Source organism: Carettochelys insculpta, chromosome 25 (assembly GCF_033958435.1).
Source record: "Carettochelys insculpta isolate YL-2023 chromosome 25, ASM3395843v1, whole genome shotgun sequence".
NCBI classification, from domain to species: domain Eukaryota; kingdom Metazoa; phylum Chordata; order Testudines; family Carettochelyidae; genus Carettochelys; species Carettochelys insculpta.
Window position 1 is genome coordinate 13,128,139 of NC_134161.1, and position 26,647 is coordinate 13,154,785.

The window sequence follows — 26,647 nt, forward strand, 5'->3', positions numbered from 1 at the left end:
TGCTTAAGAGCTTTCTCCGAGAGTGTGTTGGGTACCACTGCAGAGTGAAACAAGCTCTTCAAGTCAACCTGATGACTTTTTTTTGTGTTTGTCTGTAAGAATAATTGAAGGGTCACATTTGAACAATTCCAAAATGTAGGGAAATTTTTAGATATCAGTGGGCACAATTTTTAGTTTTTTGGCTGAAATTGGAAAACTAAAGGAGGAAAACGGGGACATGTAAAAGCTGATACCTGAAAGGGTACACAGCACTCAGACACCAGTGGCTGGCCAGTGTCAGCTGATCTGTGCTAACTGACTCAGAGTCATGGGGCTTCAGCTGTGGGGCTGTTTAGCTACTGTGCGGAATTTTGGGTTCAGGCTGGAGTCTTGGCTCTAGGACCCTGTGGAGTGTGAGAGTTCCAGAGCTTTGGCGTCAGCCAAAGTTTTGAAGTCTACACAGCCCGCGACCCCTATTTGGCTGACGTGAGCCAGCCAGGGGAAGTTTTTGCTGTGTAAGCATACCTTATATACCTTATTTCTCAGACAGAAAATGAGAATTGTGGGAAGGGCAAAATAGGGGAGAGCTCCCAGCACGGGGGATATAAAAGTTGATTCTGGAGTGTGGTGGGCACGCCGCCTTTAGCACAGATGCAACTGAGGGTCCACAGACTCTTGTGTATGGAGAAAGACGGTGTTGAGTTGTCAGAGAGCACACAGTACTCCTGGTATGTGGGGAGGTTCATGCAGGGAGTGCATGAAATAGAAGAGGGGTAGGAGGATGCGACACAGGGAGCTGGAGATGAGGAATGCAAGTGTCCCCCATTCTCCCTGCTATGGCCAGTGCTGTCAGCCAACAGAAGTAACGGTGCGCGGCACTCTAGCTGTACCACGTTACCAAACAGGAGGCTATGTCTTCCAATGTAGAGCAAACCACCTGTTTTTGCACTGCTTTGTATTCCTTGCAACTAAATTCCCATGATTTTCATGGGATGACTGATTCAAGTGCAGGGAGCAATACCCGGAACGATTGGTGGCATTCATCAATGTAACCAAAGTGTTTGACTCAGTCATTTTACAGTATGGAAGATGCTGTGTAGGTTTGGCTGTCCACAGAAATTAATTGTCATCATCAGGCTACTCTGTGATGGGATGATTGACCCTGTTTTGTCCATTGGCTCAGAAAGCAAACAATGCATCATTCAAACCCAAGCCAAGCAGAGCTGTGTCATTGCTACAACACTCTTCTCTGTTTACGTTACCATGATCCTCATTCTCGTTCACGACCGCCTTCCTAATGAAATTAGGATTGAGCACTGTATGGATGGCCAGCTCCTCAATCTCAGATGTTCCCAAACAAAATCTAAAATCCAGAGAATTGGCATCACTGACCAGCAGTATGCAGATGATTGTATCATTTTAGCACACATAAAGGCCATCTTGCAAAGCACCTTAAATGTTTTTGCAGATGTCTATGACATCCTAGGTCTTTCTCTCAAAATCAGGAAAATGATGGTACGTTAGAGCTGGCATCTGCACCTTTGTACCCCTTCATTAGCAGAGAACCCCGAGAAATTTTCTATACTTTGTGACACATCATCTCTCCCAAAAAGCCAGCGTTGACGTAGAAATTGAATTCATGATGTGTTCCAGCAAGTCTTTGGAAGACTACACAAATGAGTTTCCAAATCTATAAACAGGTACCAAGGTCTTGGCTTACAAGGCAGTTGTCATTCCCACCCTTCCCTATGGATGTGAGTCCTGGGTACCCTGCAAATGACATCTCAAGCAACTGGAGTGGTGCCAGAAGCACTGCCTCAGAAGGATCCTCAGGATCAGCTGAAAAGACCAACACACTAACATCTGTGTTCTCTCTGCAGCCAACCTCGGCGGTATAGAAGCCCAGGTCATGAAATCCTGACTCCGCTGGGCTGGCCACAATGTACTTATGCTTAACACTTGCCTCCCAAAGCAATTATTCTTCTTTCAGTTAAGTCAGAGAAGGCGGCCTCACAAAAGCCACTGGAAGTGTTTCAAATGTGTACTGAAAATAACCTTAGAAAGGGAGGCATCAACCAAAGAAGTTAGGAAGACACAGAAAGGAACAGAACACAGTGATACTACCAAGCCACAGCTCACTTAGAGGAGAACAGGGATACTCATGAAATAGGGAAGCTACACAGGAGGAAAGAAAGGGTACAACATTTCAGCCAACAGCTCTCTCTTCCAATATTATACCTGTCACTTCTGAAGAATTGGGCTCTTCAGCCCCTTAAAATCTCACCAGTGAACCCTTTTGGCAGATAGCAGCCTTGCATCGAGGGGTAGCTGAAGAAGATATTTGATGGAACTAAATTCACACTAAGGGCCTGATCAACTTCCTTATCCTCTTTCTAGTAAGGGTGATGTGTGGTCACATGTTGATGCTATATGTCCATTTGCTCGGTCAAATCTCATTGAATCAAAGGAGACTTGTCTGAACAAAGTTTGAATAAACAAAGTAAGGATGTCAAGTTTATTATTCGTGCTGAAATTATACTAGGTCTGTTTCCAAAGCTCATTTCGGCTAATTTCCCAGGACGTTTTGTGCCCTAATGAACCATTATGCAAACTCACTTCTTTCCTTTAATAAGACATGGTGGGTATACTGCTATGTAGTCACCTTTTGGAGTGCAGTTTTAATCTGCCAACAGCACAAAGAGCCTGAAATTGGCATTCTTTTATTAAGTAACATTGTTTGGAGGAAGCATACACAATTGGAAATAAAGATCTGAAAAGAGCAGGATTAAATTGCTTCGTACACCTTAACATTTTGACAAATCTTGTGAAACATAGTTAAGTTTTTACCTGAAATTAGCATTTCCAGCTTAGATGTATTATTGTAGGAGAAAAAATAAAATTCTTTACAACCATGACTGCATTTTAACACAACTTTTTCTCTCTGAATTTACTCTCTCATTTTGTAGGCACACGGAATATCTCAGTTGCATCTGCCTCTCCCGAATTCTTGATATAGGAAGGAAGAGTTATGAGGTCTAAGTGCTGTTGGTTTTGAAAGTTGTCTAGCAGTTTTAATGTGCCCCCACCCAGTTAGCAGTGTCTGCAGGAGGTTCTGGGAGAGAGTATTTGCATGTACTTTTTGAGCACTTTTATTTGCATTAAATTGCAAACTTATGTTCTTTTTTCCTTCCCCAGGTTCAATAGATGAAGGGGTCACTGAGGGATTACCCACACTCCAAAGTACCTCTGTCAGTAATGCTCATGTGGATGATGATGATCGGTATGTACCAACATAGCATGCAAACTGTTCTGTAGTGGGTGAGTTGTATGCTATAATCAGCTTGCCTCAACCCTAATCAGAGAACGGTTAGTTGCTCGTATATATACTTTGTGTTGAACAAAATACAATCAGTGCCTGAATGATCAAATACTTCAGGAGAGCAGAGGCGATGAAAGTCAGTGATTTACTTTCTAGTTACACTGTTTCTTTTTGTGAAGTTTCCAACTTAAATTGAAGAGGAAAGAGATTATTTTATTCCTGTGCTACGTATTCAGGCTATTCTGTGTTTGTATACACACTTTGTTGTGGCTCTGTTAGGAATGCTGCATACATCCTATATCTGACACAAAAGCAAGAGATGAAAAGTTAGTCCATGTAACAGAACGTGTCTTTTCCTCCACCCACAGAGAGAGACAAGTATCACAATGACAGGTTGAACCTCTCTCATATGGCACCCTCGGGACCTGACTGGTGCCAGGTGAGAATTTGCTGGACCATGAGTGGTCAATATTGTCTGGCACATTACCAACACTTTCACTGATTCCTGGGCTCTTAAAAAACATATAGAGGTAAATTAGAGCTAAATAACCGTACAGACCACTGGGATCCAGGACTTCTGGCTGTAAACAAACTTTATGGGACCGTAGGAAACTTGTCCACACACACAGTGGTTGTCCGGTTAACTAAAATCATGCTGGATTATGGATGTTGCCAGACGAGAGAGTTATAGGTTAGAGAGGTTCAACCTGTACTGTCCATCATACATACTAGAATTCTGTTGCCTCAGTCTGTCATTCTTAATATATACCCATTTACCAAAATACCCCGTCTGAAGACTATTCTTGTAGACGTTTATGTTAGTAGTTTCCTGTGCTGACAGCAGGTAGCTTGTTAAAATGGGTGATGGAAAACTGGTATATTTCAGTATATAGCAGTAAGGTTATGGGGGTGTGGACTGAAGTGTGTGATAGTTGTGTAGAAAGAAGGTATTTGCCTGTGAGTGGAGCTTATATGCTGTTCGTTAGTCTTAACTTTTTATTTCCTAGCTTTTGTGGGTTTTGTCCCATAGTATGTATGGAGCAACACTGTTTCACAGTGAAAATTTAGTGTATTAATTTCCCAATGCTTAGATGTTTGATATGGGGAGCTGATCTTCTGCGAGAGATATGGACCTATACAGGGGCTGTCTAGGAGCTATGACACAGTTGCAGGGTCTCACAGAAAGGACTTTATCAGCCAGCAGCTGCATTTTTGAGAACATAAAATCTTTTTTGGCAGCTTTATATAAAACATTCTCCAATGTCAGGGTACCCATGAAAGAAGAGTAAAGGTGCTGGTAAAATTTAACTGAGATGATTTTCTTATAGTTAAGGCTAATGATTAAAATAACTCTAAATATCCCTTTAGAAACTACCAAGTTTGTCTCTACCCCAGTTTTTTAAAAGATGCTAATTGTAAACAACAAAAAAACCCTACAACAGACAGATTTCAGCCATTGAGCAAATTCGGACACCCTCTTGTTTTTAGACATTTGAAAAGAAGTTAAAACCTTATGGAAAAATTAAAGGGCGTGAAATTATTGTTATGAAATTTCACACTGAAAGCTCACTTACATGACAAGGAAAAATGGGAATATATGCCCCATGCTTGAAAATTCCCAAAAATAAGTTATTAGAACCCTGTAAAATTCAGCATGATTTGTGTACTATTTGTATATTACTGAAAAAGCTGCTAACTGCATTTATTAAGAACAGAGTTCTATAATCTACAAGTTAGGATTTTCTAAACCAAATGATTTCTTTTACAAGTTCAAATGCAGGTTACAGGTCCTATCTCATAAGTTAACTAAATATTTAAGACAGTTTTTAAATCCCAGGAAGTTCACTCTTAATGCTGATGTTGTGGGAAGAGCTTCTTATGTATACCCAAACTTTCTTCTCACTCTGTAACAGACTTTATTATCATTACCAGCGTTCAGGTCTGCTCAGCTCAGTAGTACACAATCAAAAGAAAAATCTTTTGCTACCTTCCTACACTTCTCTGAGGAATAAACAAATCTTATGTTAAAAAAAAAAAAGTATGCTTGCACTCTCCCACTTTCTCTAGCAGGATACGTACATGTATACAAAAGGGGCCCTGAGTTTGTCTGGAGAAGAGTAAACTGGCCTCTTGAACAACTTGCTATTTTTACTTCATTGTGGAGAATTAAGAAGTGGTTTGCTTGGGTGCTGATTTCTCTTTTGTGCTGAGTACAGTAAAGCCTGTAACTCTTGGTCACCTTGTGTTTACAAAAAAAAATTTTTTTTTTGTTTCCTCCTACAGATAATCTTATACTTTTTGCAGTAGGCTCATTCTGAATACACAATACTCCAAATATAGCTCAAACTTATTCCAGGCTGCTGGGAGCAACAATGTTTTTTCTGTCTGAAATAAACGTTAAGAACTTAGTGTTCTACTTGTATCACTCAGTAGAGCTGCTATTACTGAAGTCAGCTCTAAACAGGCTTACCAACATGGATACAAAGCTTTGCACATTGGTCATAAGTGCTTACTTCCCATCTAACTGGTGGATGCTCAGCCACTGACCACCCCCACACTCCCCCACTGTTCCTCTTCCAGCTCTTTCTGCCTAGTCTCCACTGGTTTCACACAGCAACGAAGGGTCCTGTGGCACCTTATAGACTAACAGAAAAGTTTTGAGCATGAGCTTTCGTGAGCACAGACTCACTTAATCAGATGCTGGTCTTGGAAATCTGCGGGGCTTGGAAATAAGCCAGAGCCTCCTGAGTGTTGCAAAACAATTGTTTTCTGAGGGCAGGCGGTACTGTGGGAGGGAGTGATAGCCGCAATGGGAGGTTGGCTGCCAATAGGTGCTTAAGTGCCTGCTAATTTTTCTAAGTTACCTGGAGTGAACACATGAATGTTTTATGCAGTTGACCAGTTCTCAGTGAACTGTGAGTTCTTTCTTCTGTAGAACATTATTAGATTGTAAATTTGCATAATATTTGTATGTAATAGACAGGTTTAATGTTTAGTCTAATTATTAACTACTCTTAAGTGAAGATGGGGCAGATGACAAGCACTGAAATATGTTTGTAAAGTGTAATGAGAATCTCATTTCAAAAGGCTTGTCCATGTCTATGAACAGGGTGTATTCTTCAGACACATTCAATGTGTTAGTATTCATATTTGTCAAGAATTAATTTTTGCATATAGTTGAATATGCATTCCAGTCCATTCACAGAATGTCAAAAGCAGCTCATTTGCTTATAGAATGTAGTATCAGGATATTATAAAATATTAATTAAAATTAACAGTTCTTGTTTCTTGATCTATGCTTTCTATGCTTTTATTATTTAAATTACACAGTATTTAAAATGATGCTTTATTACTAAGTGTCCAAAAATGTTTATTTTAGTTTAGTTGTTCTCTATTACATCTGATGTCACAGAAATTGCTTGCAGCCTCCAAATACTTAAATATTTGAGTATACAGAATGCCAAGAATGGAAGGAAAGGGTAATTTTGTTTTTACATTTCTTCCTTATGCTGAAGGTCACACATGTAATGGAACGGGTACTTATGCCTGCTTGCAGCATGCGGGAGGAACTGACCTGTCAGTTACTGGGACCTAGACTGCCCTGCTTCCTTAAATGACCTCCAGTTTTATCTGTCTCCCCAGGGACAAGTAGATGGGTCACCTAAATTTACCTTGCTGCAGAGCTTTCTGGGGGAAATTCCAAAACCTAGTTCAGATTTCTTACTATTAAACAGACAATACTTTGTGTGAATCAGTTATCTCAGGGTGGCATCTGCCTTTCAGAGAGATTGTTCCCTTAGCTCTGCTTTGCTTTCTGAGGCATTTGTAGCAGCTGGTGCTCCTGCAGGTTCCAGGAAGTGAGCTAGATGGAAAACAATCAAAGGCAAGAAGCAAAATGTGCATGTCTCCTACTTTCACCCCTCTTCAAGTGTCTGCTTGGCTGATTCTGTGGGCACTCTTTATCCAACCCAGTCCAGGTGGAGTCACCTCAAACCCTTTCCCCCAGGCAAGGAAATAGCCAATCAGGGTTGGAAACCCTGGCTCCAGGAGGCACATAGTTTTCCCTCCTCCGGTTTTAAGAGTGGAGCGTTAACTAAAGGGCAGTGCATCGTATGGAAAATTGTCTTTACAGCCTGCACCAGCAGCTGTATCTCCAGTAGCAGAATTCAGCCACCTTCTCCCCTTTACATTTTCTGAGACCAAGGATCAAGGACAGTGGATGTAGCATGGACTATACCAGAGCTACTGCCATGTAGGCCTAGTGTTCCCAGCTGATATCTCAAATTGACCAAAATTCTGCATACTGATGAATCCATTCTTTAGTCAATGCTGTTTTTAGCAGAAGTATTCTTCCATGTCTCAGTGCTCAGGACAAGGAGTACTAAAGTGGATGTCCATATTTAAGGGATGATCCTACTTTCTCTGCTGCTGTGAAAATACCATTGTAATTGGTCTGTTAACCTGAAAATGATGAATTGGAACAGAGATGTGCTTACTTGACACTTTCTTTTTGGGGTTTTAAGATCCAGCCCTCAGAAACCAGTGGAATTTCCAGAATAGGTACGGAAATTGACACCCGGCAATTTGTTGTTTTTTTTTTACCTTAGGGTGAAAATTATACTGGAGAGAAATTCACATAGCAGTGCATACCTCTGCTATCAGTGACAGATAAGTCTGGTTCTGCTCCTAAGCTGTGAGCAGGTATCAGAAACCATAGTAATAGATCTGTGGACCTTTTGCTCCTACGTGATCTGGAAAAGGGTGTAAACAGTGAGCTGTCAAAATTTGCAAGCAATAAGCAATTACTGATGATAGTCCCAAACTGGCTGTGAAGAGCTACAAAGGGATCCCACAAACTGTGGCTCTTTAAGGATTAAGGGATTTGTTTGGACATAGGCTTTTGTGGGCTGCAACCCACTTTGTCAGATGTGAAGTAATGCCTAATGTGAGGCATTTTTTATACATATAATATTATATAATGAAGTCTAGATTAGCTGTTTCACTCAGAGCTCTTGGGACCATTGTGATTAGTTCTCTGAAAAATCTACTGAATGTATAGTGGCAATCAAAAATATAAAAACATTAGGAAAGGATATATAATAAGACAAAAAAATATCATGATGCTGTATAATCCATGGTATACCAAACTTTGTGATGCTGTTTGCAGTTCTGGTTGCCTTCTCTCAGAAAGATATATTGGAAGTGGAAAAGGTACAGATAAACAATTGGGTGTTGGAACAGCTTCCATGTGTGGAAAGATTAAAAAGACTTTGTTCATCTTAGAAAATAGGTGAGGGAAAGGGGGATTATGGTAGGATTTGTAAAATCATGAATGGTGTGGAGAAATTTGTGTTTACTCCTTCATGTAAGAACCAGTGATCACTCAAAGCAACTAATAGGCAAAACGTTTTAAAGTAACTTAAGGAAGCAGTACTTCAGACAACCCACAGTCTGTAGAATTTGTTTCCAGCAGAGTGAAAGCCAAATGTGTAACTGAGCTCAGAAAAGAATTAGATGAATTTATGGAGTATAGAACTATCAATGACTATTAGCCAAGACGGTCATAGATGCAACCACTAAAACTGTGACAGAAACTGGGTTGGATGACAGGCTAGATAATTCATTAATTGTTCTGTTCTCTTCATTTCCTTTACACCGGCCACTGTCAGTGTGGCTATTCTGATGTTTGCATCTAAATGACCTGCAGGGCTGTTTCTAATTGGTCCTATCCAGAATGAAGAAAACACCACACAAGGGGACCAAATTACAATGCTGTGGTCCCCCAGGTAGTTTGCAGTTAGAGAATAGGTAAGGGTATTTAGATAATGTCAGGTAATTCATTTCTTCGAAAGTTTAAGATGTTTTCTTTTATCTACTTCCTAGTTACGTTAAAATTATAACCAAGCCATGCTAACTTCTAAAAATACTGATACATATCCTGTCATGCAGGAGGCTGGATCAAACAAACTCCCAGTATGAACAAATTAAATTTATTTTCTTGATGGTTGCTGAGCAGGCTAATGACTTGAAATTGTAAATCATATTCTTGATTGATTATTGAATTGCTGATCTGAAATAAAAAGTGCCCTGCTTGGGTGTTCCTTAAATGTCACTGTAACTGTAAATATGAAAAAATAGATTTGTTCACCAGTTTTACTAAGGGTATGTCCTACACTACTGGGAAGATCGACCCGGTCAGAGTTGATCTTCTGGAGTTTGATTTTGTGCTAGTTGAGGTAGCTATCTGGGGTAAGCAGTTGACCCACTTATTCCTTAATATCATGAGGCTTAAGGGAGGTCGATGGGAGAGTTTCTTCTGTTGACCTCCCTCTGTGTGGGTGGCCAGGTAAGTCAGTTGTAGATAAATTGAGTCTAGCTATGCAGTTTCTGTTGCGAGAATTGGTTATCTGTAATAGACTTAACTCCCAAGCCTAACTTACTAAATTCTACTACAGACCACCTAGCCAAGTAGAAGAGGTGGATGCGATGTCCTCTAAACATTTAACCGAATTATCCAAAACACAGTACTAGGTGGTGATGGAGGACTTCAGCTATCCAGGCATATGTTGGGAAGCTAACAGAGAGGCACAGAATATCCAGAAAGTTTTTGGACTGCATGGATGACAGCTTTTTATTTCAGAAGATTGAAAAAGCTACTGGTGGGAAGCAGTTCTAGATTTGATTTTAACAGATAGGAGGGAACTTGTTGAGAATTTGAAAGTAGAAGGTAGCTGGAGAGAAAATGACCATGATATCATAGAGTTCATGATTCCAAGCAATAGTGAAAGGGAGAACAGCAAAATAGAGACAGTGGATTTCAGAAAAGCAGATTTTGGTAAACTCAGAGACCTGGTAGGTAAGGTCCCATGGGAAGCAAGATAAAACAATTGAGGGGAGTTGACAATTTTTCAAAGGGGCATTATTAAGGGCCCAAAAGCAAACTATACCCCTGCATAGGAAAGCTAGAAAGTATGGTAAAAGACCACCTTGGCTTAGCCAGGAGATCTTGCATGATCTCAAAATCAAAAAGGAGTTGTATAAGTGGAAAGTAGGAGAACTGACAAAAGATGTATATAAGCAAAGAATTCATGCATGCAGGGGCAAGATTAGAAAGACCAAGGCACAGAATACATTCAGATTAGCTAGAGGCATAAAGGGTAACAAGAAGTCATTCTGTAAATACATTAGAAGCAAGAGGAAGACCAAGGACAGTATAGGCTCGCTACTCAGTGCAGAGGGAGGAACAGTATCAGGAGACTTCGAAATGGCAGAGGTGCTTAATGACTTTGTTTGTCTTCACCAAGAAGGCTGATGCAGAAATGCCTAATGCATGCTAGTGGGAAGGGGTAGATTTAGAGGGTAAAATACATAAAGAACAAGTTAAAAATTACTTAGAAAAATCAGATGTCTTCAGGTCACCAGGGCCTGATGAAATGCATCCTAGAATACTTAAGGAGCTCATATTGGAGGTTTCTGAGCCTTTAGCTATCATATTTGAAAAATCCTGAAAGTCGGGAGAAATTCAAGCAGTCTGGAAAAGGGCAAATATAGTGCCCATCTATAAAAAGGGAAAAAAGAAAAACCCAGGAAACTACAGGCAAATCAGTGTAACTTCTGTACCAGGAAAGATAATGGAGCAAATAATTAAGGAATTTATCTGCAAACATCTGGATGAAAATCAGGTGATAGGTAACAGCCAGCATTGATTTGTAAAGAAGAAATCATGCCAGACCAATCTGATAGCTTTGTTTGACAAGGTAACAAGCCTCATGGGTAAGGGAGAGGCAGTGGATGTGGTATACCTCATTTTAGTAAGTCATTTGACATGGTCTTGCATGATCTTCTTATCTATAAACGAAGCAAATATAACTTAGATGGGGCCATTATAAGGCAAGTGCATAACTGGCTGGATAACCATTGTCAGCGAGTAGTTATTAATGGTTTGCAGTCATGCTGGAAAGGCATAACAAATGGGGTTCCACAGAGATCTGTTTTGGGACTGGTTCTATGCAATATGTTCATCAGCGATTTAGATATTGGCACAGAGAGTACACTTATTAAGTTTGCAGGTGATACCAACCTGAGGTGGGTTGCAACTGCTTTAAAGGATAGAGTCGTAATTCAGAATGATCTGGACACACTGGAGAAATGGTCTGAGTTAAACAGGATGAAGTTTAATAAGGACAAATGCAAAGTACTCCACTTAGGAAGAAACCATCAGCTGCATACATATAGAGTGGGAAGCGACTGTCTAGGAAAGCGTACTGCAGGAAGGGACTTGGTCATAGTGGACAACAAGCTAAATATGAGTCAACAGTGTGATACTGCTGCCAAAAAATCAAACATGATTCTGGGATGTATTTGCAGGAGTGTTGTGAGCAAGACGCACGAAGTCATTCTTCTGCTGTCCTCGGTGCTCATTCAGCCTCAGCTGGAGTACTGTGTCCCGTTCTGGGCACCATATTTCAAGAAAGATGTGGAGAAATTGGAAAGGGTCCAGAGAAGAGCAACAAGAACGATGAAAGGTCTAGAGAACAAGAGCGGTGAGGGAAGATTGAAAGAACTGGGCTTGTTTAGTTTAGAAAAGAGAAGATTTAGAGGGGACATGATGGCAGTTTTCAAGTACCTCAAAGAGGGTTACAAGGAGGAGGGAGAAAAATTGTTCTCCTTGGCCTCTGAGGATAGGACAAGGAGCAATGAGCTTAAACTGCAGCAAAGGAGGTTTAGATTAGACATTAGGAAAAACTTCACAACTGTCAGGGTAGTTAAACACTGGAATAAGTTACCTAGGGAGGTTGTGAAATCTCCATTGCTGAAGGTATTTCAGAGCAGGTTAAACAGACGCCTATCAGGGATGATCTAGATGATGTTTGGTCCTGCCAGGAGGGCAGGCAACTGGACTCAGTGAACTCTTGAGGTCCTTCCAGTGCTAGTGTTCTATGATTATTCCATTTGCCGTTTGTACTTCATTGTGTACATTTGGGCACGTTCTATATGTATACATGTTCTCTGAAAAACGAAGTACAATGTAGTACTGTTCAGTGACAGTTTTCAAAGAAAATGAGGTCAGAGTGTAGTGTCATTTCTTGTCTCAGGTCAAGTATTCTTTGGACAAGCCCATTCAGTGGTTCCCCACCCCCCTGGCCTGCTTGTAAATTAGTGATTTCTTTTTTCCCCCCCACACACAGGTTGGAGAATGTTCAGTATCCCTACCAACTCTACATTGCTCCTTCTACCAGCAGCACAGAGAGACCCAGCCCAAATGGCCCAGATAGACCTTTTCAGTGTCCAACCTGTGGGGTCCGATTCACCCGCATTCAGAATTTAAAACAGCACATGCTTATCCACTCAGGTAAGAAACTTAATTGTTTCCATGAGAAAGATGATCATGAATGCCTGCTGTTTGTGCACCATTTTTGAATAAACTGTGTATGCAAACTGATTTTTTTGCTCTAATCTTTTTTTCAGAGAGGCAGAGTTTCCTAAAAGTTTGTGATTAACGGCTATGAGTGTACCTATTTTCCTCAAAGTCTAGCTATGTTGCTAAATAATTAAACTTAGTAGGGATAAAAAAAATTTTAATTAAAATTAGTGGACTAAAATAGGATGACATTTATAATCTTTGCTACCTCCTTTGTTCCTACACTCACATGACCCCTTCTTTTAGGGAAATTTTTGAGGCAAAATCAAGAAATTAAGGTATGTCACTCTTGGGTATGAATTATCCACACCCCAAGTGATGTAGTTATACTGCCTTAAGCGCTGCTCTGGACAGTGCTGGTTTGGTGAGAGAGCTGCTCCCATCTCTCACCAAAGTGGCACTATTAAACTGAGGGAAGACTTTCTCCCATCAGTTTTTAGAGCATCTTCATCAGAAGCACTGAAGCAGTACAGCTGTGCCAGTGTAAGTTTCTAATGTGACCAAAGCCCTGTGAATCCTGTGCAAATGTTGTATTGCATTGGCTTGTTTTTATTGTACTTAAGTGGTGTAGATTGGAGCTCATCCTTTGATGTCAGAATCATCTGTTGCTTCAAGAAACTCATAACAATAATAAAACTGTGACCAAAACCATTTTATCCAAAGTAGGTAGCAGTGATTATTAATCTCATCCTGTGCCTTCGAAACTTCTGCAGGGATTGGTGAAAGGGAGCAATCTGAAACAACTAATAAATTAAATGGTTGCGGTCAGTGTCGTTTAGCAAAAGTTGAGTATCTTTTCTAAAAAGTCGTAGTATCTTATCTAAAAGTCTGCCTCTTGAATCAACCTTTCTCTACAAATTATTTTGAGCCATTTTATTTTCTTCAGACAAGTGACCAAACGATGAGCTGTTAGTGAGGTCATTACTGATTGTCACCCAGAGATTTAACAGTTTCTGAATTGCTAGATCAGCATTAACTGTGTCTATTATAGTCAGAAGTGAATGTAGAGATAACAGTACTTGACCAGTTTTATAAATTGCTCAGGCCTTTGAGATGCCCCTTTTTGCTGTATACCAAATAGAATTTGTACCAATCAGAATGGTTTATCTTTCCTATTTTAAAGAAATCCTATTACTCATAATAGTTGTGGTATTTAAATAAGTGTATGTCTGAAATACAGTGTTACGTCAAGTATGTATAGTAAGCAGCTCTTGTTGGAGTTAATCATTTGCCTAATAAAATTTTGAATGTACAAAAGTAATTTTGATGCAAGAAAAAAAATGTCATTGCAATTGAACAGTACCAGATTTACTGTTTTCTATTTTATATTTGACATGTTATCTTGCACAAATTCTATAGAATTAGTGACCAGAAGAACCACAGTTCTCAATACTAGCAGCTGTTACCTAGCTCAAGGGCAGTTGATAAATAACTATTTTGTAATGATCCGTTAATATAGGGTTTTTTTTAGCACATAGCATAAATACAGTATTTTGACATTTAACAAGACAAACTTCCTGTGCGTGTTTGGTCATGAAATTATCTGAGGAAGGCTGCTAAAATTTTAAGATACCCATCAAGCATGGTTAAAGTATTTCACCCTGACCAGTCTGTTGGCAGATATCAGTAAGACTTACATGGGTAGTAGGAAGATATTTTTTACAAGCTATTTTTGAGTTATTCATGTGGGGAAACCCGTAATCTTGTAAGTGCTAAAAGTATTTTCACTAAACTCAAATGGTTGAAGAGATTTACCTCAGACTTTTCAAGGAAATACATGCATGTGGGCAGAGGGCAAACATGGTGAGTTTCAGCCCCAGAGAGCAATATTTTAGAACTTCAGCATGTGAAAGCAAGTTTATAAAGCGACTCAGTTTAACCTTAGCTATGGTTTTCACTGTGTTACAAGACAGGGGTAAAGGCGCTCACTTAAACAAGAGGAAAGTAGAGGAATTGACAGTGAGATTAACAGACTAGACTGAAACAATATCCTTAATTTAGATCACTGACTTTAACTACAGAGTGAATTGAGGTCAGAAGTATCAGAGGGGTAGTCGAGTTAGTCTGTATCTTCAAAAGCAACAAGAAGGCTATGTATACACTAGCCCCCTTCTTCGAGGGGGGCATGGTAATCAGCCTGAACAGAGAATACTAATGAAGTACTGCCATGAATGTGCAGCACCTCATTAAGCTGATTATCCCCGTGGCAGCTTTGAAGTGCTGTCATGCCATGTAGCCATGGGCACTTTGAAGTACCCACACAACTGCAAAGTGCCCTTACTCCCAAAAATTTTGGAGAGAATTAACCTAATGGGGTGCTGCATATTCATCATAGTATTTCATTCATATTTTCTACTCGGGCTTATTACCATGCCCTTTTGAAGAAGGGGGCTGGTGTAGACACAGCCAAAGACCTGTGGCATCTTACAGACTAACAGATATTTTGTCTACAGAGAGACTCCCTCCGTAAGCTCTTCTCTGGAAACCCCAAATCATGCATCTGACAAAGCAGGTCTTTGCCCACAAAAGCTTATGCTCCAAAATATCTGTTAGTCTATAATGTGCCACAGGTGGTCTTGTTGCAAATGAGGTCAGAATTTCAGATTCTTGGCCTGATTTCTGTCAGACCATTAAATAGGACTTTTTGTGTTTTAGCCTTTTGTGTAGTATTAGTGTTGGTAATGATGCAATTGTTTATGGAGAGCGTGTTTCTCTCAGCCTTGGGCATTCCATTGCAGATTAACTGCTGCTGTAACATGTAATATTTGTATTCGCTCTGAAATGAGCATGGTCAAGTGATAAGGCTTGTAAATTGGATGTAGGACAAAAATAAGGGCCAAGTCACCAGATTTACTACTCCCTCTTTGTGGTACTTCCTGTGCAAACCTGCATTAAGTTTTACTTACCTTTCCTTTATTTACCCAGAGGACCAGGACAATCCTTATATGCAAGCGTGCTCAGGAGACCTTGAACTGTTGTATAGGCTCCTACATCACAACAACTGTCACGCTCCTTACATAAACTATGGCATTCCAGTGCATAGGCACTCACTCACCATCGGAACTGCTTGTGAGGGCTATAGACAGCTGATAAAATTTTCTGCTAAAAGCAGCCCAAAGATTGCACTATGGTACTTACAAACCCAGCTTTGTCCAGGATCAGGCAGTCACAAAAGATGGGTTGACTGCACCTCAGTATCTTGGACTTGATTTCTAACCCACAGAAACCTTAGAGCAGGTTAAAGTTATATAAGGAAGGACTATATAAGGGTCCACCTTGTCTCTCTGTGTAGGGATCTGGTCATTATAAATCTTTCTAGTCATCTGATTGAGAGAAATGTCAGATTTATGCTAATCACTGGTACCATTTCAAAGATCCCCAGTTTGTCTCCTTAAATCAGTTCTTCACTGTGACTAGTCACAGCTGCTATCTTTCTATTCAGCAGGAATTGCCAAGTGTAACTTCCAATTACACAAAGTAAATATTTTCTCCTCTTTTCCCACAGGCATTAAACCATTTCAGTGTGACCGTTGTGGGAAAAAGTTCACCCGAGCTTACTCGCTAAAGATGCATCGCCTGAAGCACGAAGGTAAACGCTGTTTCCGGTGCCAGATATGTAGTGCCACTTTCACTTCCTTCGGGGAATATAAACACCACATGCGGGTTTCCCGGCATATTATCCGCAAGCCTCGGATTTACGAGTGCAAAACATGTGGCGCCATGTTCACCAACTCTGGAAATTTAATCGTTCACCTGAGGAGTCTGAACCATGAAGCGTCAGAGCTAGCAAACTACTTCCAGAGCAGGTGAGGTGCACAACAAAAGCCTAACAGGGGAAACTTGCTTTTTCTAAATCATCTCTTCCTGCTTTCAGGGCAGCCTGCTGTTCCTCTCATCAGGTTGCCAGCTAATTGCAGTCACGTTCATTCTTGCACTACTATCTGTAATCTCTGATCTGCTTTTTAGAGTGTGTAAGGGGTATAATAAGTCATTGAAAAATTCAGTAATATACGAAGCCTGCTTCTTGTTGACTAGTCCTAGAAATAACATTAAATACCTCTGTCTGTGGGTTTTTATTAATTATGTTGATGGCTATCTCTGAAAGAGTTTGGACTGTCTGTTTAGGTGGGGGATGGACTTTGGAACTGATTTTTTAAAGTTACCTTTTATTGAGGGGAGGATTCTATTTTGAGACTGCATTAATCTGGATGGTTGCATCTTCATGCTCATTTTCAGGCTTATTTACTGGTATAAATGATCAAATGTTAAGATTTCCAACATGTTAATCACCCAGGCCCATTGCACGTTTCCTGTAAATCAGGTAGTAAAGGATTGGCTTAATGTACAAAAGATTTCACTAAAAGCTCTTCAGACGCCTGTAAGAGAATCTTGAGGGGTCACAGTAATATCTGTGGTATGGGATAAGCTTTCTTTTTAATCCTGCTATTTAAAAAGCATTTGTATTTTAAAAAAATGTGAACGCAGGGGACTCGAGAGGAGAACTTTGTTATTAAATATTGATTCTACTCAGAACAAGTTGCGTTTTAAAAAACAAAACAAAAGTTCCCTCACACGATAGTGCAGATGTGTTCATGTAAGTAGGCTGTTTTAAAAAGTATAAGTAAATCTATTTTAAGTTTATATTTGGCATCATAGCAACTAAAATTCCTCAGTGATCCTGGCAGGTGTTTTCTAGGTGTCTTCTCTGCTTTTTCGTATGAAAGCTTTTAACATTTTGTTTGGTGATTAGTCCAACGCCACTAGCATAAAGAATTCCAAAGGAACATACAAATCAGGAAACGTTTGCTTCTCAGCTGTCTTTCCCCATAAATATAGTTTAAAACTACAAAGTTCAATACCTTCTGGGGTGTGCAGTTCTTTGAGGGTACAACTTGTGCCAGAAGTAGCATGAATATGCCAAGAGATGATGCAGTTGCTATGGTAAGCACTCTTTTTGTTGTTGAATGTATTAAAACACACTCCTTTTCCCCTAGATTTGGAAAAGTGCATCTTCCTCTGCAGAAAGAAAAGGGTCATTGAATCTCATTGTTTTAGGAAACTTCTCCCTTTTGAATGGACTTCATTGGAAAACCCAACAGTGCACATACTGGTTTTGGTTATGAATATATCTGGGGATAAATATTTGCAAAAAAGTTGACTTATGCTCTCACAGAGTAAATCAGAAAATATTGGTAGAGTTTGTGAGAGCTTTTCTCTGAGCGTGTTCAATCCCAATTTCAGAGAGTAAGCTGTGTAGTTATTGTGACCAAAGAGCCAGGACTGGGTGTCTCAGAGGAAAAAAAAATTCAGTACACTTCTTAGTACAATGAAACCCACCAAGGATGACCACTCATAAGCTTTAGCAGAAGGGGTTGCTTGTGAGAGGTGTTCTCTTTTAAAAAGTTTTTACATGAACTAATGGTGGTGTACCATGACCTCCGCAAGAAGGGACTTATGGTCTCCCTTCAGAGGTAGTCTCTGAGAGGTTGTACTGTAATAGGATAGTTGTCAGCATCACACAAAACATAATAGCTGGCATCCTTATTGGTAGTTTAGCAGGGAGGCCAAGGATGGAGTGGGCTATTATAAATGAACCACCTTCTGTCATCTCAAATAATCCTATGTTATTGTTGAGGCACATTGATGGGGCACTGTGAGGAAAGGCTTTCATTGCTGCTTCCTTTGCTCCATCAGCTCTGTTGCTAGCGAGCTGTCAGTCCAACTTCTTTACCTTGACTTCTTGGACCAGTGGGTGTCCAGTGCAAATCTGTGCACTGGTTCGTGCATGAGCATACTTGTGGTATCCTTTGGTCCCCAAGCCTCAGTCCTGCTGATCTTGCTTCCTTTTTTCTTTTTAATTCCATTTGACTTTTGAGTCAGTCCCCTCTGAGAGGAAGGCTGTGTAGGACTCTCTGGTAGTCCCTGCCCCTTCTACAGTGGTTGAATATGTCTGAATTTAGCTGTACTGTATTCAGTTTGTACTTCCAAAAAAACAAGTTCCAATTCTCCATTTTTTGACATGGAGGCATCCCACACCCCAAGTGGTGGTGATAACATCAACTCATATTTTCCTCAGGAGACTCAAAGCCAGGTATGAAGCCACTCCCTAAGGATATGTGCCTGCATAACCAGGAAAATAAGGTATCCCAGGTAGAGCTTTTCCAAACATGTAAATTAAAAGTGAGTTATAACACTTAATGAAGTGTATTATTTTGAAGATTGTAGCCCTATGTTGTGAAAATAGTTTCTGTATTCCCTTTGCAATGCAGTAGTTAACATAGTTGTATCAGGTGGTTCTTTGAAAGGTTAACATTCTCTTCTGTTTTTTGCACCTCTTCTAGTGATTTCCTAGTTCCGGACTACTTAAACCAGGAGCAGGAAGAGACCCTTGGGCAATATGAGCTAGGAGAGCATGGGTTTGAAAGCAACTCCTCTGTCCACATGCCTGTCATTTCACAGGTTTCTTCGACTCAGAATTGCGAAAGCACTTTCCCCTTGGGGTCTCTGGGTGGGTTGGCAGAGAAAGAGGACGACGTGCCGGAGCAGCCAAAGACTAATGCCAGTGCCGAGGCAACCAGTGATGACCCCCCGAAATCAGAGCTGTCCTCTATTACTATTGAATAATTCATGGTTTGGTTTCATTTTTGTTCTTTGGAAAGTGCCTGTGTTTGGTCCTGTACATTTTTAATTTAATTTTTTTTAAACAAAAGGAGGGAGATTTTCCCTGTTTGTTTTGTAAGCTACACTTTAAACAGAAAACTGCAACAGATGTTACATTATTTTTCATGACTGACTCATGAGTTCTGTGAAAATGTTTTAAGACTGAATGCACAATAAGGTCCTGTCAGAGCATCGTAGAAGCTGTAATGCACTTCTGAAGAAGAAGCAATTGATTGAAATCACTTCAACTTCCTTCTTCCACAGTTTGAACAATTCATTAAAATTCTAATGCTTCTGCAGACCCACTGGTAAAGGGAGAGAATCAGAAGATACTTTTAAAATCACCAGGACTAGGATGAATGTTTGCAAGTCAATTAGTGAGCAGAGTTTTGACTAACTTTGAATAGATGCTTTAGTCCTCTGCTTAAAACGTTATTTCCTACCTTGGTCATTACTGGTTTTCAAACTGCTTACTTATAACCCTTTTCTTGGAAATTGTAAACATTTCTGCCATTTAACAGTGCTGCCCTTTTAAAAAATGTTTCTCTACAATCTCTGAATCTGTTTTGACAAACTGATGCCATGCCAGGTCCTCCCGTTTCTGATATTCCACTGCTTTTAGAAACTGCTCGTTCAAATAACCTATCCTGATTTGCTTATGTGGGGCAAGGCATACCGTCAAGGAAAGTATAAATCCATGCAAGCCTGACAAATCTGTCATCACTGTATATCTCTGTAAAGGAAACCACCTTTTAAAAAAAGAAACTATGTCCCAGACTAAAATTCTAAAACCTTGGCCAGACTTCTTGCAGTCCTAGTCACTTTCCCCTGTCACACATATCACTATTCTCCAAAAGCTGGCTAAAGAGAGTTTACAGGAGGGAAAATATGAGCTCTTTAGTGCGTGATGCACACTTTTGTGCTTATACTTATGCATGTATGCTTTCTGGGGTTGTTATTAGTCTGTTTTGGACGAATCAAGCAATTTGTTTTTAGAGGCCAAGTTTCTATCCCAACAGGGGGTTGTTTATAAAAACCTATATAACAATGATAAATTGTTCATGTTCCAAAACATTTTTAACCTTTGCCAAGTTATTTATTAAAGGCCCTTAATCCAGCTACGTATGCAACTCAAGCAAGCAATAAAGTGAAAGAGTTGCAATTTCATTTTTTTTCCAGATTTTGAAAAGGCTGTAAATTTTGGGCATGGGATTTTCAGGCAGTGATTCTCATTTTGTTGCAGGCAGCTTGGGCTATAATAAAGCTTAGAAACTTAAATTAGGGACTTTGTAAATTCTTTGGCTGCTGCTGAAATTAACTGTTTGATGAACAGCTGTGTCGTACAACCCAGAACCTGCTGAGAGCTTAAGTATTACCTGAGCGTGATATTCCAAGGGTCTGTGTCGTTCGCCTTTGGTTTTCGATCTGCCCAGTAAGCTCATACTGTCTAGATGGGTCACTCTGACATACACATTGCTTTGGAGGAATAGAATAGAGAAATGGGGGAGTTGAAATGGCAAGATAGGTTAGTGGCCAGTGACTCCAGCCATTCTAACGATCTGTAGAACTATGAAATACAACAAACCCTTGTTTAACTGGTGTTTGAGTAACCAGCACTCTCGGATAACTGGCATAGCGCCTGTGCTCGCTCTGTCCCTATCCCCTTGTGGCGGCTACAAGGTGCATTGTAATAAACTGGTTGAGTTGGTTTAGTTGTCAGTGACTCTCAGAGAGGCATTTAGATGGTAACTGACAAGCCTCACATTGTCTTGGCATCCTGTTCCCTAAAGAAACTAAACAGATGCGCTAAATCTAACCCCATTAATTGTGTAAAGTATCGGAGGGGCGGCCGTGTTAGTCTGGATCTGTAACAGCAACGAAGGGTCCTGTGGCACCTTATAGACTAACAGGAAAGTTTTGGGCATGAGAACTTTTCTGTTAGTCTATAAGGTGCCACGGGACCCTTCATTGCTATTAATTGTGTAGTTAGCTTATTGCTGCTGGTGTGGGCTCAGCAGGGAGCTGCCTGCTCTTAAAGGGGCAATCTGGCAGCTGGGGGTGGGTGGTGGGAGAGAAACTCTGGAGCCAACTGCAGCTCTCCCTGTTGTGCCACCCCCCTTTCCCACTTGCTGTGGGGCTCGACCTTGAGGGGCTTTGTAGAGCCCTGGATTGGGAGATGGCAGCTGCAAACCTGCCCAAGCCCATGGTCATTTTACAGTGGAGCACAGAGCCAGGAAGAAATGTGCAGGGAGCTGGAGCTGGGGTTTGTGTACGGCCCCACCCCTTGGGGTTGGGGAGATATCCCACTCAGCGCTGCTCTGCATCTCTCTGTGCTGCATGCGAGTGCAGATGGCAGGTTCCGCTGCACTCCTACCCAGGATGAGTACTGAACTCTTTATTATCCAGAATATTTGATTATCTGGCAAACTCCCAGTGCCGTGGATGCTGGCTATCGAAGAGTTTACTGTATATACTGATAGCTAATCAGTGTCAAGCTTTTTGCACTTTAAGCTTCAGTGGTAACATACTTACATATTTCTAACAGCAACGAAGGGTCCTGTAGCACCTTATAGACTAACAGAAAAGATATATAAAAGACTATAAGGTGCCACAGGACCCTTCGTTGCTGTTACAGATCCAGACTAACACGGCTACCCCTCTGATACTTTACATATTTCTAGTGTTTGTTTAAACAATATTTCCCTGTCCTGTGTTTGTTTAAAAAAGTCCCTGTTTTTTCCAAATTACTGAATCTTTTTTTTTCTGACAGATCTGCAGAATTTCCTCAGCTACAATTCATCTTATATCTCTACTCTAGTCTTTTCAAAAAGGGCTTGGAGTAGAACAAATTTTTATTCAAGGTACTGTACTGTTTGTCCTGTATCCTTTGGAGGGTCTGGGTCAGATGACCAGTCCTCTTCCACTTCTGATTTCTCTAATTAAGAATCCAGTGAGACAGGACAGTGCCTGTTAGGTATTTCTTCCCTCGCTGCCTTCTTTCCCCTCCCCATTTCCTCCCCCCCTCCCCTCCATAGTTCAGGATAAAAGTAGGATCTAGTACTAAACTCTAATTCTTGATCCTCTTTCCTGTTACAAAAGCATAGTCTTCCTGTACATGACTATTTTTAATTAATCATAAGTTAAATAGTACTTAGGTAGACTCACAGACTCAGACTTTACTGCTAACACATTCACGGGTGGACTTCTTCCTTCACCCAGGACAATCTGTCACAACACATAATTTAGTGATCATGAGATATGCTAATGCAAATTAGACGTATCTAGAATAACTGGTTTTTAGACGATTTGACGGTGATATGCTGTGGGGAATGCATTTTAAAACTTGGTAGCTACAAGGACTGTTTCGTAGCTCTGATCTGTTTTTTGGTTGGTATTTGTAATTTGTTTCCTATTATTGTACATTTCCCCTTCTCCATAGAGATGAGTCCAAATGAAATGTAAATCTTTTTTTCATTTGTCTTCTCCCTGTGTTTCTGGAAGTGTTCAGTGCTTGGGAAGACTAATGTCCCTCACAGGAGAGATTTTAAATATTCTGACATTTTACATCAAGCTCTGTTGCTGGCTATCTGTGTTCTAAATTGAGTAAATGTCTAAATAAACTGAAAGCAGCATGCCTTAGACTACGGGGGGATTAAACCTCAAACATAACTTCTTTTATATTTATTATCAGAGGTGTCTGATTCCTGGACTTCTTTTTTTTAAAATAGATACTAGGAGTTGTAAATTTTTTGTTAAAAATAAGTTATTTAGAACTGATTTCAAATAGAGGAGATTCAGTTTAGTGAGGCCATACAACCCTTTGCAGTAACCGTTGAATCAGAGTGTTTTCCGAATGTATTCGCAAAGTGGTTTGAGTGCATTTTCATTTTGCATAATCTACTTGTGTACAGAAGACAATCTGTAGATTAAGTGGAAAAATCCTTCTTTCTCCCACCCGTTACTGTGAGTAGAGGTCCCGGACTACCACAGAACATGGGTGGTTCTGCAATAAGTCAGGAAGTAGGATTCAGGGACACAGGTCTCCTTTCGCTACATATTGTATAGTACAGTGCCTCAATGTGGAGGAGAGAGAATCACTTCTGGCTTCACAAGGGTTGGAGTGGCAGCAAGGTTTTCCCCTCCCTGACAGCAGGGAAGAAAAAGTAGTAGTTGCTTCAACTGTGCACTGGCTGAGCTGGCCAAGTCATAGTTTCCTTTTGATGCATGCACACACAGCTTCTGTTAAGGTCAATGGAGATGCATTCACATTGAGAAGAGTAAGTTTCCAGTACAACTTCAGTGTCAGTTTTCTGCAACACAGTTTATCATCAGCAGTTAAAATTTTTGTGTTGCTGTTGGTTGGTCTTTCTCATTGCAATTTGAGTTCAGTTGTCAGGCTAGCAAGTAATGTCACATCTCTCATACTGAGAGTTTAGCTGACCAGATGTTTGAAAGTGGTTCTGGTTTTCACGAGGCAGAGAGGTGTGAACTTGAACTTAAAAAAAAAAAAAGTAATAGCTGCCAATGCAGTAAAATATATTTTGTAAAACTATGGTCCCTAGGTTCTTTCTGGGATAAAATTGTATTGTTTTTAAGATATGGCTTTAAGTTTTTCTGTGAGAGTTTCACTTGCTTGATTGCTGGTTCCCCCCTCCAGTCCAAAGACTTCAGAGCATGAGAATTTTGCCAACCTCTTTTCAGGGCAAGCATGTTTTATATTCAGTTTGGAGGGGTTGAGGCTTTGTGCACACTGCATGGATTGGCTGGCATAGATAAAACAAAGATGTAGGGAGCACCTTCTGTTCCGATTAGCAGAAGTAAGTGCTGGTCTTGCTATCAAATATGGAGTCAGACTGTGCCCCAACTACATCAGAGGTCAGGAGCAGAACATAGTTGGTGCAAAGTATTCAGTGAAAATAAACCATAAAATGTGAACTTTAAAAAAAAACAGACAAAAAAACAAACCAAAAAAAAACCAGTTGCTACTGTTGTTAACTGTGTGTGCTACAGCACTCAGTCTCCTACAGGGCTCTCCTGCAGATCTGGTTGCACTAAAAAAAAAAAGTTTTTGGGGCCCATGTGGAAACCAGTCTTCCTGAGTGTTGATCAAGTCCCCAGAGGAGATATTGACCATTTTGTTTAACTGATGCATGCTTTTGAGATTCTGACACTAGTCCTGCCTACAAGAAAGTCCCTGATGGCTTCCTTGCCCTGCTGTTTCAGTGCCTTGACTCTCTGGGCACTGGCCTGTGATGGAACCTTTGAGTGGGGAGGGTAAAGCTGAGTGCAAAATGTGAATTGAATTATCAGTGGGCTTCTTTGTGTATTTTAGTAACAGTGCAATCCTTTTCACTGTGCCAGTCTCCAGTCACCAGCCGTATACCCAGTCGTCATCTCATACACAGTACAGCTTCTCTTGTTGATGCTGGTCACAGCTAGATTACTTGGCATGTTTGACTTAACAAATGTTTTTTGGTTTTGTTTTTAATGTATACGATGTTTAAATACACTTCACATTTTATATAATACTATCTGGCTATTAGTATTTTTCAGGAACCATAGTTCTTGGTGGCTATATATATTTTTGTGACTTTTTTGTAAACTAAGTGCCGTTTTAACGTTACAATCATTTTTAGAGTTCTTGTAATCAATGTGAATATCATGTTTTTTCAAATCTGTTCTGAGCCTGTAGTGTTTGCTTTGTGATCATATGTGTAATGTATATATTCTGTATAGTTACATTGTACTGAAATACTAGCTTGTTTGATATAAGAAAAGTATGTATTGGGTACTTTTTTGCTAGCCTGATTGTTTAATCTTTAAAAAAAAAAAAGTTTTAAAATATGAAAAAAAAATCTCCAAACTGGTCCCCTTATAGGTCAGAATTATGGGGGGAGAGGAGGAAAAACTAGTTTTGAGTGTCTTTGGATAGAAACATGAAGCTAAGATTTTTTCATTAAAATATAAATGTTTTATGGAGTATATACTTGTTTTGTGTCATTACTTTACCATACCAAAGCACACCTTAGCATGCAGACAACAGACTAACTTCAGCTCTTCTGTAAGCTGGTGCAACTCTCGGTGGAATTTCAGCCTTTAATATTATAGCAGGGCTGGCGTTGGTCTTCAATTGCTAATAAGATGTGAAAGCACTGTATTCAGCATCTGCTTCAGGAGAAAGATAGCTTTAAAGAGAGTGAGTATCGAGCGGCTCCAGAGACTGCCCGAGTACAATAAAATAGTTATGGACACCATTTGACTTTCATATATATATATGTATGATTTTTGCTATTCTTTTGCCTTGTGATCTGTGAATGTGGTTTTCCTGGTGGAAAGTCAGTGGAAACAGGCCTGTTTGAAACGGAGCAATGTTTAAACAGCCAACAACGGAGTGTTTGCCGTTGCATCTGTGAGCTTCAGTTTGACCTTAAGAAAAGCCTATTTTAAACTATGCCATTCCTGCTACCCTCTGCAGTTAAGCTAGGCCTCCTCTCCCAAGTCCAACTGGAACACTTACTGGCTCTCCAGCTGGCTAGGGCAGGGGTGCACAAAGTGTGGGGCAGGCCCCCTTGGGGGGAGGCATTCAATTTCATAAGGGGGGTGCGGCATGATGAGCTGCTGAGTTTTAGGCTCATCCATCTAATTAGAAATGTTGAAATGTTAGTGATTTTAATGTATGTGTATTCATATTTGTATACTGACTAATAGTTTTTACATTCTGTGTACTTACTTTCTTACATATGCCAAAAAGGAGTCTTTTCATATGAACATAACTGAAATTTCATTGGTTTAGAGCACATCAGACAGGTGAGGGGGGAGGCTGCTAATTGCAGGGGCAAAAAGTGGGGCCTGGTGTAAGAAGTTTGCTCACCCATGGACTCGGGGACAGACCAAGGTCAAACCAGCAGTCATGTAGCACTTTGAAGACTAGATCTGAAAAAGCAGGTCTGGCCCGCAAAAGCTCATCCATCACCTAATAAATTATTTTGTTAGTCTTTAATGTGCTACATGACTGCTGGTTTGTTTTGTTATCATACAGACTAACAGGGCTGCCTCTCTTACTACAGGATAGGTGTCAAGGTGCATGGTATCTGCAAAAGCTTGATTGAACTGTTTAAAACACTACCCAGCCACATTGTATGTTGCCATTTTTGCCATGGGCTGCTGTCACTGCCAAGTGCAAACATGTCACCAGTCCAATCCTTGCTGTGTTCAGCATCTGAAATTGGGATTAGAAAAGGAAATGAAAAAGCTAGTGAGGCTACAGA

General features: G+C 40.3%; 1 protein-coding gene across 2 annotated transcripts in view; it reads left to right on the plus strand.

Moving 5' to 3' along the window:
- ZBTB44 (zinc finger and BTB domain containing 44) overlaps positions 1–25,361 on the plus strand; it is a 52,175-nt gene extending 26,814 nt beyond the window's left edge. The window contains exons 3-6 of one of the 2 annotated variants that reach the window (XM_074976862.1): positions 3,175–3,259; positions 12,487–12,650; positions 16,225–16,525; positions 19,061–25,361. In XM_074976862.1, the coding sequence (XP_074832963.1) occupies positions 3,175–3,259; positions 12,487–12,650; positions 16,225–16,525; positions 19,061–19,343 (833 nt within the window). In that variant the 3' untranslated portion in view covers positions 19,344–25,361. The remainder of the gene's footprint in view (positions 1–3,174; positions 3,260–12,486; positions 12,651–16,224; positions 16,526–19,060) is intronic. The other variant, XM_074976863.1, reaches the window with a different exon arrangement.
- The last annotated feature ends 1,286 nt before the right edge of the window (positions 25,362–26,647 follow it).